Source organism: Trichomycterus rosablanca, chromosome 24 (assembly GCF_030014385.1).
Source record: "Trichomycterus rosablanca isolate fTriRos1 chromosome 24, fTriRos1.hap1, whole genome shotgun sequence".
Classification (NCBI taxonomy): domain Eukaryota; kingdom Metazoa; phylum Chordata; class Actinopteri; order Siluriformes; family Trichomycteridae; genus Trichomycterus; species Trichomycterus rosablanca.
Genome location: NC_086011.1, coordinates 16,980,502 through 16,997,152, shown reverse-complemented (window position 1 = coordinate 16,997,152; position 16,651 = coordinate 16,980,502). Strand labels below are relative to the sequence as shown.

General features: G+C 41.9%; 1 protein-coding gene across 1 annotated transcript; it reads right to left on the bottom strand.

Annotated features, from left to right (window-relative positions):
• Positions 1–494: 494 nt before the first annotated feature.
• synpra (synaptoporin a) lies at positions 495–11,307 on the bottom strand. Its single transcript, XM_062986615.1, has 6 exons — positions 11,290–11,307; positions 11,108–11,173; positions 1,841–1,965; positions 1,202–1,400; positions 922–1,113; positions 495–749 (listed from the first exon to the last, which is right to left on the bottom strand). The coding sequence occupies exons 1-6, from the start codon at positions 11,305–11,307 to the stop codon at positions 495–497; spliced, it is 855 nt and encodes a 284-aa protein (XP_062842685.1).
• Positions 11,308–16,651: the final 5,344 nt, after the last annotated feature.

Here is a 16,651-nt window from a genome sequence, read left to right as displayed (position 1 = left end):
CGAGTGTTCATGCATTTAACAAACACGACAGAAACAGCACAGATGCACTATTCACATTTCCACAAGAAGTTTACGGTTCCTGGACGTGTTCCTGTTCTGTTTTAATTGATGTACTGATAGATTATGAAAAGCTAGGGAGTTCTTAAACACTACATAGAAAGTTCACAGTTTCCGAAAAAGGTTCCTATTCTGATAGTTTCTAATATGTTTCCACATGGCAGTGGTTGCTCAGCGGTTGAGATAAGGGCTAGAACTTGAGCATTGCTGGTTTAACATTGCTGGTTTGTCACTGTTGGGCCCCTGAGCAAGACAATTAATTGCTTCAGTTCAATTGCTTGAATTGTAATGGATCACAACTGTAAATTCCTAAAGGCCAAAAATGCAGATTTGTTTTTTATGTCCAGTATCATTGCGTTAGATCTTTATGAATATACATACATAATTATTAATATGGTCTTGTTTATTGACCCCTCACACGTTTGAAAGTTGCACGGTCAGTAGGACGGCCCACTCGGAGGGTAACTTCCCACCTGGCTGTACTCCATTTGGCCAAAATCTCCAGTCCCCCCAAAGCCTCCTACTGACGGCTCGAGGCCGCCCTGGTTGTAGGTTTGCTGGTTGTACGCAGCGGTTTGTTTTTCTGCAGCGGGCGCTGGGTACCGTGCAGCAGCGCCCTTATGCCAGCCAGTCTCTTTAAACACGAACCAGATGTTTCCAGCCCAGAGAACAAAGTTCAGGTAGCCAAACACCTAGAAATTAGAGTGGAAATCATATGGAGTCCAAAGTGCATTAATAATTAAATAAATAGTTCAATTTTTTAAATGTATTAAATTAACTGTTTAATTAACTGTTAATAACAAACAAATAAATAATTAAAGGATTAATCTTACTCATTAGTAAACGAGGAAAATAAATAAATACCACAGAGGTGTTGAGGCCGGACCAGATGGGCGCGTACACAGATCCACACTTGTTGGTTTGCACTTTACATGCAGACATGAGCTGAAGAACTTCGTCAGGATCCGTGGCCACCTTCACGTCTGAGAGAGCTTTGGCCCAGGCTGATGAGCTCACCAACCACATGAAGGAGAAAACAACCGTCACTACAAAGTCCTGGAACAGGAGAAGATTTATATTCTTATTATCTTTTATTATTATAGTTTTACAAACCCCGTAATCCTGATCAGGGAAGCAGACTTACGATGAAAGGGCCGCGGTTGTTCTCGCGGTACTTGTTCTGGTAGAAGATGTAAACCACAGTGGCGAAGAGCGAGTACAGGAAAGCGAAGACAGCGATGGTGATGAAGAACTCGGCGGAGGAGGAGAAGTCCCCGCTCAGGTGGAGCTGCTCCTGCTGTTTGCCTTCGCATGTAGGGACGGCGAAGGAAACTTGATTCAACCTGCGGCACAGGAGAAGCACGAAACTCGCGGTGATAAAGGAATGAAAGGAATAGAAGCCGAGAAAAGGTATCACTGGAATTACAGGGAAATACTGGAGATGGATAACAGGTAACCAAACCTGTCAAAATATGATATAACTATGACATTTTTCAACAAGCACATTATCTGTCTTTATGAAATTGTATGCTGTATGTTCTGAATAAGCCACTGGGCGCTCAGGTGATGTGGCAGTAAAAGACACTCGCCCACTACAGCTGAGATCTGGGAATCCAGGGTTTGAATCTTAGTGGTGCTATCGTTTAGCTGGGCATCTATACAGACATGATTGACTCTGTCTGTGGAGGTGGATGGCCGAACAGCCGAGCCATTAGGAGGTGCGCTCTCAGTGTGTGTGTGTGTGTGTGTGTGTGTGTGTGTGTGTGTGTGTGAGCAGCTTTACCTGAATGGATATTGGAAGTGAATGGTGATGCTGAGATTGCTGTCAGTCTTGTTGATGCAGTCCACGCTAACCCTCAGCTGTCCAGTGTATCCTCCACATGTTGCGAACGCAAATATGGCAAATATCTGCAGAAATAAAGCAGGTGACATGTACAGTACTATGAAAAAGTCAACCAAATTGAACACAGCCAGCTTTGATTTCAGCTTTGTAAACCACAAAGCTCATCTATCAAGCTTTTCGGGAGTGTAGCAGCACTATGACACTGTTTTTTTTCATCCCCCTTGGTTTAGACTTTAATTCCCCACAAACCAGCGACCTTCGCTGCATATATGACACCCACACTGGTTGAAAATGCTGCCTCTCCTCCGGACACATAGCACCTCTTTTCGTAGGACAGAGAGAAACACACTATGCTCTCTGTATTCCTCCACCACTCATGCTGGTTCACTGATGGACGATTAGTGTCTGACAAGGAGGTTTAAATTAATTCACTGCATCATTATTTGCATTTAAAATTAATTTACGGTCTCATTTGGAGTTTAATGTGACTGGTGAAAGTTCACGTAGTGCATGAGAAACCGCACTAAAAAAGGGCATTATTGGAAAAGCTGTCACGCCAATACAAATGCTATAAATGTTGAAAGAAACAGACATTTAGACAAGATGCTGATACGTGAGCGCAGGTTCCAGTTCCAACAGGACTAAGAGTCTTGGGATTTCTAATATTTTTTATGACCAAATAACACACGGGAGTATAAAAGTCACTTTGACATTTTAAAGAACGTATAACACAATGTGCTGGCACAAAACCAGGCAACACATGCTGTGCACTTCTGATTGCTGTGCCACTGTGCACAAAGCACGATCAGCGCGAAGGAACTCCAGTAGCCTGTACAGAGCCCTGACCTCAACCAGACTGGACATTTTGGGATGAATTGGAATGTCATTTGAGAGAAAGGCCTTCTTTGTCCTCTTCGTTTAACATAGGTACCTGACCTTACCACAAAGCGGCAGGACTTCATAGTAATGATCGTGTATTTGGAATGAGATGCACAACAAGCTCATAGTCAGGCGTCTGCATACTTTTGGCCAAGTAAAACCCTATTCAAACAGGTTTAAACACTAAAGCATAACAAGAAACATAAGTCAGTTCATGAAAGTACCAGGTTTGTCCTCGATATAAATACTGATAGTAAGTAAAGTGTAGCTCAGATTTGCACCCAGCTTGTGCTAATCGCTCATTTCTGCTCCTCTTAATTGATAAACGGTTGCACACGGATCCCAGAAGTGCACTCAGATGCACTTTATGGTTAAAGTAGATCTCTGATCTCAGATCTGAGGTATGTTCTGCCATTCAGCCGAGCTAAAAAAGTCGTAAATAATTGATGAGGTACGATTCTGCGTGGGCTGGGGTTCTAGGAAAGATCGAACTGTGGTAAAAGGAAAAACACACACATTAAAGCCGGACATTTTCATTATGTTACTACTGATGCTTCAGGGGCGGCACGGTGGTGCAGTGGCTAGTGCTGTCGGCTCACAGCAAGAAGGGCATGGGTTTGATTCCCCAGGGTTCTTCCTGTGTGGAGTTTATGTTCTCTCTGTGTCTGTGTGAGTTTCCTCCAGGGGCTCCGGTTTCCTCCCACAGTCCAAAGACAGACAGTCTGACTAACTGGAGATACTAAAATTGTCCAAGGTGTGTGTGTGTTTGCCCTGTAATGGACTGGCGACAAGTCCAGGGTGTTTCTTGCTTTTTGTCTAAGGAATCAGACCCACCACGACCCTGATCAGGATACATTTGTGGTGAAAACAGACGGTGAATAAATGAATGGATGTTTTTTTTATTGTATATAAGCTATAATACTAATAATACTAATATAGAATCAATGTATATTTATATAAAAATGTCTGTAAAGATCAATAATACATTTAAATGAATTATTTTCCTTAACTTTTTCTTTTACAAAGTAGGTTTTAATATTTTAAAGAACAACACCAACATTGCACTGAATTAGTAGTTAAAATAAGTTAAGAGGGTCAGTCTGGGTATCCAGGACCACCAAGATAAAAATAATAACACATTAAAATAGTTTTAAATTCACACAAATCACACAAACTCCACATTTTTATCCACACAAAGTTTCTCATTCACTTCAGAAGTAAAATAAATGTACAACATGATGAATCTGCCTCTTACCGGAGCAAATATGACCATACACATTTAAACCCCACACAGACGTCCAGTTTCACAGCACACGTGACCCGCTGTCGTCCAAACCATTCAGAGCCGCGACTGAACTAAATCCTTTCTCTCAGATACTCGGTATCTATCCGTCAGGTCTCCACTGCTCGTCTGAATGCGAAGCAGTGAGGAGAGAACTGACTCTAACACGGGGCTTTATTTCACCCCTCCTTACAGGTAACACACACACACACACACACACACACACACACTGTGAGGGGAAATCTCAATCCGGAGGGAAGGAAAACTCTCAAATATACAACATGACTGGAACTTCTCTCCTGCTGGATCTGTAACGCTGATCAATAATTCAGATTCATCATCAGCTTTAATCTTTACCTACTAAATCAAAAGCTTCATCAGCTAAATACTACCAGTCAAAATATTACAATATAGATATTTAAATAATAACTTATATTATTATTGTTTTTGTTGTTGTTATTATTATTATTATTAATATTATTATTGATATTATTTTTATTTTTATTATTATTATTACTATTATTATTATTGGGGCACTCGGGTGGCATTAGCAGGGATCAAGGTTTCAAACCCCCAGCTGCGCTATCAGCCGGTCGGGTAGCCAAAGCCCCACGATGGATTTGTGCCCTGTCTAGGGTGTGTTACTGCACTACGCTGAGTGAAACCAGGGAAACCGGATCCACCACAACCCTGACCAGGATAACACAGTTGTACAACATTTTAATACCAACATAATAATTGATACTTAGGGGTCGCTACAGCGGATCTGGTCCACATACCAGACTTGGCACAGTTGTAGCGCAGGATGCCCTTCCTGACGCAACCCTTCTATTTCCATTCGGGCTTGGGACCTGCATTGAGAGCGTACTGACAAGTGCACCTCCCAGTGACTAGGCTGTTTTAGCCACTCCTTTTCCCTGATATTAACCAATCATGTGCATGCACCGATGAGATTTAAACCTTGGATTCCCAGATCTGAGCAACAGTGGTCTAGCATACTGTACTAATGTGCCACCCAAGCACCAAGAAGCGCATTATTGATGCCAAAAAGTTCTCAAGGGGGTTTGTTTGGAAAGCTACTTCCTACTGGTGGGAATAGTGTCAGTTTTCCATCAGGAGCAGGTGCTAGCTAAACGGTTTGCCCGTCAGACCCCTAAAAAAACCAATGTCTGCTGATGCAACGACGAGAAAGTGGCTACAACAGTGGGAAGCTCACCCTGGAAAATAAAGCACAGCGGTGAGTGAGTGCACAACACCAGCGTGAGTCTGGAAACCAGAGAAAGAAAAGGACTTTGAGAAGAACAGTGGTGGACGGTGCGTGGAATGGCCGGTCAGGGAGGGGGTGAAGGAACATCTGCCCATGTGTGTAGAATCTGCCAGGCTGATAATAAGCAGTACATTTCAGTTTCTGTTTGTCATAGTGGCCAGATTTGAGCACACACCGCTGTGTCCTGAGCTGAACCTGCTGGAACATAGTGGTGAAAATCCTGTCAGTCCTGAGTGTACTGGCACTGAGACTAACTCATCACAACTTTCCAATACACCACATGTCCATGAGCAAAGGCAACCAGATACATTATGTAACCGAGCGTCTTTAATTGAGTACTGGCTTAATGAAGAAATAAATAAACGGTACATCTACAAATTATCAGGAGCATAACACTTTAATGACTTATTCTGATTAGGCGCAGTGCGGGCGCACTTGAAAGAGAGATCACGTGTGGGGAGTACGCTCTTACACTCTTCATGAAATCCCCAAAGGGACAAAACACACTCAACACGGAATTATCCATCAAACATGGTCATAACACTACACCACAGAAAAGTCTGTTTAAATTATATGGCCAAAAGTACGTGGACGTCTGACCATAACATTTTTCTTTGTGTCTGTGGGAAATTGTGCCCATTCAGTCCATTTGTGTAGTCAGGCACCAACATTAAATAAGAAGACCTGGCTCACTATTAATGATGATCCAATTCATCCTAAACTTGTTTACTGGGGTTATGGGTAGGGTTTTGTGCAGGTAACTGGAATCTTCTCCAACTTTGGTGCCTCAGTAACCTGACAACTGCTCTTTTTTTCTGTGAAAATCCTTCCCAGAAGAGTGGAGACTGTTACAGCCACAAAGGGGTGAGAACTACATATTAATGCTTACGGTTTTGGGATCTGATATCCAATATCTGTCGGTTGTCAAAATATGTTTGGCCATGTAGTGTATGTTAAAATATATGGGTGTGTTAGACCGAGTTCTGTAGACATGGACGTGATGTAACTGCGCCATCTGGTGGCAGCACTGAGACATGCAACTCAATGAGTACAGCAAAGAAAATGAACAAACAGTTGAGGGCAGAATTTGCCAATTAAATAGTAAATATTAATAAATAATAGGGTCACCATACATCACTAAACGCCAAATAGAAAGGAATAAGATTATCTGGCCAAAAAGACATTTGATATTCTGATAAAACACACCTGTTTTCAGATTTATGTAACCCACCCACCTGTATTCATTAACCCACCCCATTCATAATCTACCTCTATTCGTAACCCACCTCTATTCAGTTGAGCTGTACCAAGGTCTTTGTCAGTCACGTGTGTTTAGTGCTTGTGGCGTCACCGAGGTGCCGTTGTGTTGGTTGTGGAGGTTTTGCTTTAGTCAGCGGTGCAGTGAAAGTAACAGCGATGACACCTGCGTTAATTTTATACTCATTTTAACTCACGTTTGATTATTTGTACTCATCATTTGACTAAATTGCTTAGAAGTGATTGCCTGTATCTCAAACCTCACCCTATGTTCAACATAGTGTTACTACACCATTTAAAGCGCACAAATTAGACATAAAATGTAATATCGTAGTGTGTGATTTGGGACACAGCCACCTTGAACGCAGTGTTAAGTTTGCACTCCAATTTTTGGACCCATGCCTCTAGACTGATTGACTTTGTTTTCAGATTTTAATCTCATTAAGGCCGTTGGAAATCGACACTGACAATATGACTCCTCAAACCTTGTTCTAACACTTAAAAATCCACCTAGTAGATGACTTAAGATTGCCTACAAATCAGGAAAATATGTAAATGTGCTTCCAGGGTCACAATGTCATTAGGTAAGTGCAAGTCAGTGCAGGATCTGGAAGACCAAGAAAACTCAGACAGAACTGTGTGCATGCTGGAATGGAAGGCAGAGCAAAACTCCTATATGACCAAAAAAAAAAAAAATGAAAAAGTAAGCTTGACATTAGAGAGGTGGGGATCCATAAAACAAGCAGAAAATGCTTTGAGGATGTCCACCAATATTTTAATTCAGCAGAATACAATTAACCTAGAGTTATTTCTACAGCCTGTTTAGTTCATGTTATCTCTTTAGACCTGAGTAATAACTGATCAAGACAGAACACAAATTCAGTGGAGACCCAGTTAGTAATGTATTCACCCCATCACCTCATCTAGTAGATGTTACTAATATGAAAGACTATTTGTCTCATGTTATATGAAACATCCATCCATCCATCCATCCGTCTAACCATCCATCCATGCCGGTGTTTATGTACGCGGGTGGAATAAGTTTGTTTATCAGTCTCTAGCAGCTGGGCTCTGATCTGCAGGGCATGGAGAAGGAGAGGATATGTATGTTGATGATGAGGAGGAGGATGAAGATGAGCCCTGTCCTCAGCCTGCCTCAGCAAAAGCAAAAACAGGATTATTCCAGCTCACTGTTCTCACAGATGAAGAAGAGGGACAAAATGCAACATCTCAGCAGTTAAGAGTATAAGCCCCACCATGGCCAAGTTGGCAAGGCCCTAACCATTCGTTGTGTGTGTTGTATCCTGCCATCAGTTGAAAGCGGATGTTGAAAGCTAAGACAAAAATGACCGACTGTCTCTTCTCTCCTGTACTGTGAACCACGCTTCCACCTCTCTGCTTCTGTCACACTCGACAGGCGCATCTGGGTTGGAGGTTTATTCACAACAACAGAGGGAGAAAAACATGCACATAAATAACAAGGAATGCCAGAGAAGTGTACGGAGAGTAAAAATAACCACCACGTCCAGTGAGGCGGAAGCAGCAGCCTGAATCCTTACTCCAAACCATCAACCCGGGCTAATAACTGTGATTATACACGAGCCTGCGTTGTGCTAGATACATTTTTTTTAAACACTTTGCCTTTCACCAAGCTGTTATTAAATATCATGGTGTATATCGTACTTTTGGGTTCTTCTTTAAGCCCATGGTTACGTAAGGCTTGCTAAGTGTGGGCAGTGTCACACATGTTCTAGCATCTTCTAATTCATTTAAATTACATGTGAACTTCTTTTAGCTTCTCTGGTATCAGGCGTCGCCACAGAGGATCATTCTGGTCCACATAGCTAAACTGGCCCTCCTTATTATGTCTGGGCTTGGAACAAGTGCACCTCCCAAATCAAACGACCAAGCTGTTCATCCATCCTCCATCCTCAGATATAGCCATGTTTAGTCTGTGTAGACGCCCAACCGGCCTGGGGTGATTTTACATTGAAAATACATTTAACGATGCGTAGCAGTTTGGCAGGAGACCACTGTTCCATATAGTGCATGTTGACCTGATATGAAGAACTTGACTGGCCTCCACAAAGCCTCAGATCACCGTTGGGCCAGGTCTGGTTACAAATTCCCAATGTCACACTGGGAGCCACAAATGAACACACGTGGGTTTGGAACGACCCCTGGTCAGGTGTCTACATACATTTAGTCATATGTGTACAATCATGATGTCCACATACTTTTGGTCACATAGTGTATTACTTCAGACTCGATACAGACTCAAGCTGCACAAGCCTCTGATCCTCTAGACGTGCCACTAATACCTTCTGCCACGTCTGTACCCATTTTAATGCTTCACAAGGGGACGTGACCTGATCCTGTTTGTGTGGCTCTCTTCTTCTTCTGCCTTACATCTAACAAGAACTGATGATACAGGAAGTTAACCTGACGTCTAGCGCGCCCGTCAACTCTGACCAAATAAACGGTAGTGAGAGGCAAACCTCTAGTTCTTAATCCAGCCACAACTGTCCTCAGTTCCCGGGTTTTCAGGGCTGGAGGAGTAAAAGATGGTCATGAGTAGATCACTAGTTAAATACATAGTAGTTAACCACATAGTTCAACAAAGATACAGTAGATTCAGAAAGTATTCAGACCCCTTGACTATTTAAACACTGTACAGTGGAGTAGATTTGATTTTAAATAAATATAATTAAATATAATTGGCATTTCCCTCATCAATCTACCCTTAATCACCCATAATGAACATTCTTGTTCTTAAAAGTATTCAGACCCTTTATTCAATATTTCGTTTAAGCCTATTTGGTAACAATTAAATCTAACAGCATTCTTGTTTACATCTGCATAAGCTCTGTGCATCTGGATTTGTGCAGTTTTTCCCATTCGTCATGGTAGATCCTCTCGAGCTCTGCCAGACTGTCATATACCTTTCACTCGAAAGTGGATTTCGCTACAAGGCTTACATTTAAATCCAGAAGCAGTTTGTCTTTGGCTTTTTTGTCTAGCAGGATTGTTCCATTGTTGCCATTTAATGATTTTAAACAGAGACGAGAGGTTGAAATAGAATAAAAATTGATAACGCTGTAAAAGTAATGATGGCTGTGCAGGAAAGCCTCCAAAAATAGAGAAAAAACCTGAATCTATAGAGGAAGAGAGGACAGATAAAGCCCTAAATTAGGATGACTGAAAGAAGTCATGGTGTGACCAAATGTGATTAGCGGCGTGTGTTTAGTGGGTGATAAGCCCCTCGTTTTCACTGAGTGCTAGAATTCGTTCACCTGAGAGGCGGAACATCGCTGTGCTTCAGTCACCCAGCCTTACACTGCAATAATCATCTGAAATGGCATTGCCACTTATGCTGCTACTCACTTACATAACAGAGATGTTATATTCATGTATAAAGCTACACAGCTCATAAAGGCTCCTATAGGGCAACTCAAAAAGCAACTGACTTGTTGACCACTTTGCTGAAGAAATGGGCTTAAAAATCCCCCCTCAGACACAGCCATTTGTGTCTGTGTGGGTGCCTGGCCATTAATTAATAGCACAGCTGAGATTTAAATGCGCAAGCTTGAGATCCCAGAGGTGGTGGGCTAAGGCATTAGACTGCTGGACACTTGAGCGCCCCAGACCAACTCCAAATTGACGTCCATAATTTTGGCAAATGGTTCTTTTACATGATCTATTATTGAATCAATGAATCGATGAATCATGAATTAATGTCATGCCAGAAATGTCACTTGGAGCCATGAATGGTCAGAAAGAAGCCTTTGCAGATTCGACTATTTTGTGTGGACAGAATAACCAGAAGTTACCACAACTTTATTCTTTTCAGGGTCACAGTGGGTACAGTTCACCAGGCGAAAGGTAGGAAACACCCTGTACAGATTGCCAGTCCATCACAGAGCAAACACACACACACACACACACACACACACACACACTTAGGGCACACTTAGGGAAACTGGAGCTTCCAGAGGAAACCCACACAGACACAAGAACATGCTAACTCCACACAGAAAGGACCTAGACTGCTCCACCTGGGAATCAAACCCACCTTCTTGCTGAGGTGACAGTGCTACCCACCGAGCCACCCCAGAAGTATTTAGAGAAAATGAAAGGTGTTCTGAGGTACAGGTAGACTTCAGTGTTTACCCTTAGTTATGGCTTAACCACTAAGTTGTAATCAGAAGGTCGCTGGTTCAAGCACCACCACTGCCAGGTTGCTGCTGTTGGGCCCTTGAGCAAGGCCCTTAACCCTCAATAGCTCAGATTGTATACTGTCATAGTACTGTAAGTCGCTTTGGATATCCTGTGTGTTACAGGGATCTGTTTCTACAGACGGTCTTGGGACCTTGAAGATGCTTAGAAACTGTCCACAGTTCACTTTAATCTAACAGTTTCTAGTTTGTATAGTCACAGAAATCCACAACAACATAGAAATGTGTTCCAATTATTCAATCACACGCAAAAATGGTGCAGAAAAGACACAGTTTTGCGCACTTACACATTCCAGCAGGCGGATGAAACCCAGTGGCAGCTTCAGTATCTGAAATGTTCCAGCTGAAAGCATCTGGAAGCAAAGAAACAGCATGTTGTTAAATGTTCACATCTTTGCAAGAACATTCTAGCGTCTTTATTTAATGTATGAAAACTAAACAAATGAATATATGACAAATTCTGACCCACCTTGTTTGCAGTTTCCATGTTTTTGTTCTGAGGAGAAAAGCTCACTGAAGACCAGGAGCAAAATAAAGAACTACGCGGCTGATGTGCAGAGTCGCTGATCTGACTGTATGGAAAGCCAAACGGTTCATAAATATGGTACATTTACTACACAGTTCTGATGTTTAATAGGAATTTACTTAAGGAGAAGGGGTGCCTGCTGAGTCTGGTCCCTCTTAAGGTTTATTTTTTTCTTGCCACTATTGCTCTTGGCTTGCTCAGCTGGGTTTTTGGTCTGTCGGTCTTGGATACTGTAAAGTGGCTTTAAGACGATGTCTATTAAATAATAAATCTGACTTAACTTGACTTGGCCTAATTGTCCAGCTAGAAACGCTATAGCCACCAACCAAGTGTAGTTTACACAGTTGTTATGTTAACAATATAAGTGTTGCGTGAGCGTCTTTTTCTGTAACGGCCCAAAAAGTGTTCCAAGCAACATCTTCCCAGTAACAAACCACCAAGTATGAACATACTCACTTTCTTAACCGCTTATCCAATCAGGGTTGTGGGGTGGTGCTGGAGCCTATACCATCTTTTCAATGGGCACAAGGCACACAGTAACACCCTGGACAAGGCGCCAGTCCATCGCAGGGCAACAACTTTTAATCGGGTTGTATAAAAGAGACTCCTAAATGTCATAAATTTAAAAAAGAAACCATATGTAAATAATGAGTCAACAATCAGTACATGCAAAACTCATCATGATCTGCCTATGGGGGTTCAAACAGACCCCTGCTGTAGTACTCATAAAAGGCAAGTAAACACTGCAGGGCCTTGGGCTGTTTTAAATACACACCACCATATTCTTATTATCCTTATAGCCCTGACGAAGATGCACTTGATGCGTTTCACTGTTTCACGGCTGGTTGGTTTTGGCCATGACCTCGTTTTAGTTTAAAATGGCAGCTTTACCCATCGTCGTACTCGCAAAAGCACAAGAAAGCGTGAAACACGATTTAACACGAGAACAAAAAGGAAGCTTTATGAAACACGTCTGGCAAATGGAATCAGCCCGCCTCATTATCCGGTGGAAATAATCAGGATTAAAATTAGTACGCGGAGGAAATGAGCTCGGTGTTCGCTGGGAATCTGGCATTACAGCAGGATACAGTAAAAACCATCCATACAGAAAAATACATATTGAAGAAAGGATTGTGTTAATACAGGTTCTACTGGCCAGTTTATTGGTGTAATGATCCAATCAGCTCGTCATGCAGAAGCAGCAATGCATGAAACAGCACACAAATCAAACATCAGCAGGGAAAAGTTGGCAATGACATGGTTGTCAGAATCTATTAGAACTTTGAGATTTTGATGCACAACAGTTCGCAGAGTGAGAAAAAACAAAAATGTCAAGTGAGCCTTGTTTTTTTAAGATTACTTGAACCAGGCTGGTGTTTCTTTTTTTTTTTTTTTTAACTTACAGGAGGAATACAGTAACTTAGATACGCTCTCTTTACAATTATAGTGAGCTCCAACATCAAGTTCCAGCCATGAACAGGAATCTGGGGCTACAGTGGGCACATTCTCACCAAAACTGAACTGTTAAAAGTTGGTATAATGAATTTTATGCAACATGCCAGTGGTAGGGTCCAATTTTGGCTTAAACTCAATCGTTTCTGTACTAATTAGTGCATTTGAAATGCATCTTATTGAGATACATCAAGTATATACTGTAGATGCACTTTATGGGAAAACAATCACTGACAGTAGCTCATTTGTTCCTCTATAATGCAGGTCTAGCCAGACACCAAGTCCTTCCGCCTGTGGACGGGATCCTGTTTTCCTAAAAGAGACTAAAGCCATCAGGATATAAATGTTCTTTCATTTGGATGAGTCCAGGGTGGTGCTGCACAGAGATTCCAGAGGACTTGGGATTTTATTCTCACTTCTGGAAGTTTTGTATGTTCTCTTTATGCCCTTTCAAGAGCACAAGTGGACCCAAACCGAACTAGAAAAATGCACCTCCTTGTTGTATGGATCAAGTTTTCAAACTGATGCATTGAAGAACTTGCTGAGGATATTGTAATGGATGGCTTCAGTCACCATCAGTATGTGACTGAAGCTCCTGCCACCTGGCACCAGTCACCAGTAATAAACGCTTTATAGAGAGTTATAGAGTATAGAGCCTAGAGTCTTGATCCAAAATTCAGGTAATTCGGTCTTTTATAGCATTTTTATACAGGGTATAGAGCAGGTAGACTGAGTTTACTTAAACGTATCTGACTTTATTAGGTTTCTCTGCCAATTTATCAATTTATTTGTCCTTTAATTAAACAAATAATATATATGCCGTCTATTACACGCCATGGCATTCATGTTTCGTTTAACTGTGCAGCTGTAATAGCAGGTAAAAGCTTAGCTTATCCATTGTTTGTTGATTTACAATGTTGTGGTTATGTAACCCTTGGAATGAATGCATTCTGGCCAACCAATTAAAAACCATAATTTTTTTAGATATTTTGGTGTATATGGTGCATATGCTAAGCAGTCAGTGGTCAGTCGAGCATTACTAGGGGCATCCGAACACACAACTCCATGACAACAAGCTTAGCAGAGGTTGCTAAGCAACTAATCTTTGAAGGAGGCTGAGCAGTGATGACATTTTTGCCTAATTATTTACCGGTTGCTTCTTTTTCTGCATGGGTTTTTCTTTGAAGAGAGAAAATAAATGGGAAACGCTGAGCGCAAGACAGGCGATCCATTGCAGGGTTTCGGCACAAGACATGGAGTCTACAAGACATCTGTAAAAGTCCTGAGTATCTGGTACCAGGATGTTACCAGCAGGTCCTTGAACTTTTGTATGTTGTGAGATCCTACTCTGCGTCCTGGTGCATCTCTTCCATGTGTAAATGATGCACACAGGCTCGGCCGTTCACATGACCTTGGAGAATATTAATTTGTTTATTTATTAGGATTTTAACGTCATGTTTTACACTTTGGCTACATTCATGACAGGAACGGTAATTACTGGTTACACCAGATTCATCAGTTCAAGTTTTTAATATTAAACACAGATCTTTGTACTGTGGGAGGAAACCGGAGCTCCCGAAGAAAACCCACGCAGACATGGGGAGAACATGCAAACTCCACACAGATATGACCTTGGAGAAAACAGGATTTATTGCACCAGTCGATCTTATTCTCTTGCAATGTTGTCCAATGACTGTGGGCCCGTTATTGGTGTTATTGACAGCGGATGGGAGGACTATGCAGCTCCATACACAGAAGGGTTTGATGCAGTGTGTTTTGTGATACATTCAACTCATCAACAGGAGATCTTCTGTTGGTCTGTACCAGACACATTAGTCTAAATGTCATGGCATCATTGAGTCTTGGCTGCCCAACAAACTGTCAGTTCACAACTTGTATCTCCTCAGACCACGGCTGCCTGTGAGCATCCCTTTACTGTTTTGGAGATACTTCCACCCTCATCTGACCATGACGATTTATTAAAGGTCCTAATCAAGGTCACTCAGGTCTTTCTGCTGATCAGATCTGCTGCATTCACCACCATCAGCCCAACATTTAATATTTCCCTGACCGTCACATGCACATTATTGGTTGGTGGCTCTAGTGTTTTTGCTGATTGGTCATTTCAGCATTTATTCTGGTTCAGGAAAAAATATTTTAAGATCACTGCACTATGGAATAAATAACCAAGTGCAATGTGTAGAAATAACCAATAGAGGACGATGTTTTACTGCACGATCACTTCCAAACAATCATTACAGCAGTGCTGGGTAGAATCCTGAGGAGGGGTGATCTGGTACTGATCAAAAGAATCACATTTCTAAGGATGTTCGTCTTAAACACGTGCTTACTTATGGACTGTATAATGTATAAAAGCAATTACATAAAAAAATATGGTCCTAATTTTGTAGCAGCATTTTGGGGAAGCCCCCCACACTTTTCCAAGCACAAAGCAACGTCCATAAACACAAAGAAGAACTTCAGTGGACTCCTGACCTGAACTTTTGGGATGAACTAGAGCGATGATTAGGAGCCAGGTCTTTTGGTCACACAGTGCTTGACTTCCCAAAATTCTTCTTCTTCCCAAAAAACTTATTATGTGAGTCTTACTCACTCACTGTCAGGTGTCCACAAACTTTCATTCATAAACTGCACATTAGAGCAAACCTGCAAATCCATCAAAACCTGTTTTTAATAATGATAATAATAAAACACAATCCTCTGTAGGTGTGTCTTCCCAGTAAGTTGCCCATATACACAAACATGATGTGTGAAATTCAAAACTTGTGACCGACATGGACTGGGTACAATACGTCTTTATTCGGGCTGGTTGGCAGTGTGCCGTCTGGGGAAAAGCTACACAGATACATTTCTGCTTCCACTTTACTCTCTCTCCAATATGTAAAACAGAATTCTTGTGTTCAAGCATGTTTACATGTTCAAGTACTTCTACTACCAGATACCAGATTTAGAACCAACTCATGCATTCAAACGATTTAACACAAATTGCATAAATAGGGCGGCACAGTGGTGCAGTGGGTGTCACATCACAGCAAAACAGTCCTGGGTTTGATTCCTGAGCTGGGCAGCCAGGGTTCTTTCTGTGTGGTGTGTGCATGTTCTCCCTGTGACTGCATGGGTTTCTCTAGGTGCTCCAGTTTCCTCCCACAAGTCCATAAACATGCAGTCAGGCCAGTTAAAGGTATTAAACATCGCCCTAATAGTGAATGTGTGTGTGTGTTTGTGTGTCTGCCCTGTGATGGACTGGCTGGATGAGCTCAAGCTTAGAGAACTCTGTTTTGATTTCTCTTTTCATTATAAAGTTTCAGGTAAAGTGACGATGGTTTTCCGAAGCACTTCCGATCCCATGTGGTTTTTCATGGATTGCTGCAGAAGGTGGATTGGTGTCTCTAAATTAACCCTAGGTGGGAAGTGAATGTGTGAGTGTGTTGCCTCGGTATAGGTGTCCTGTCCAGGATGTATTTCTTCTTTGTACCTTGTGGTGAGGTGACTCAGTGGTTAAGGTACAAAAGGCACTTGATCAATGATCACTTGATCAATGGCTTTGGATCAAAGCATCTGCCAACTGTGTAGCTTGCAGGATAGAACGGCAAATTTTCCTCTGTCCCAGTTGTTATGAAAACAACCCCTCTATTGCTATCAGTTGTGTATTTACAATGGCAATCAAACGTCTCTCTGTTTCACCTCCTACTCTAGTAACACTGGAATTCTGTTTGATAAAAAAAGACTCCCCCCGTCAGCTAAACGTGAAGCCTTTTGTAACTTGGGTGTGAAAGAGCAAGAAGAAAACCCATGAAAAGGCACAAAGCCGCGGCTCCCACAGCACTATCAG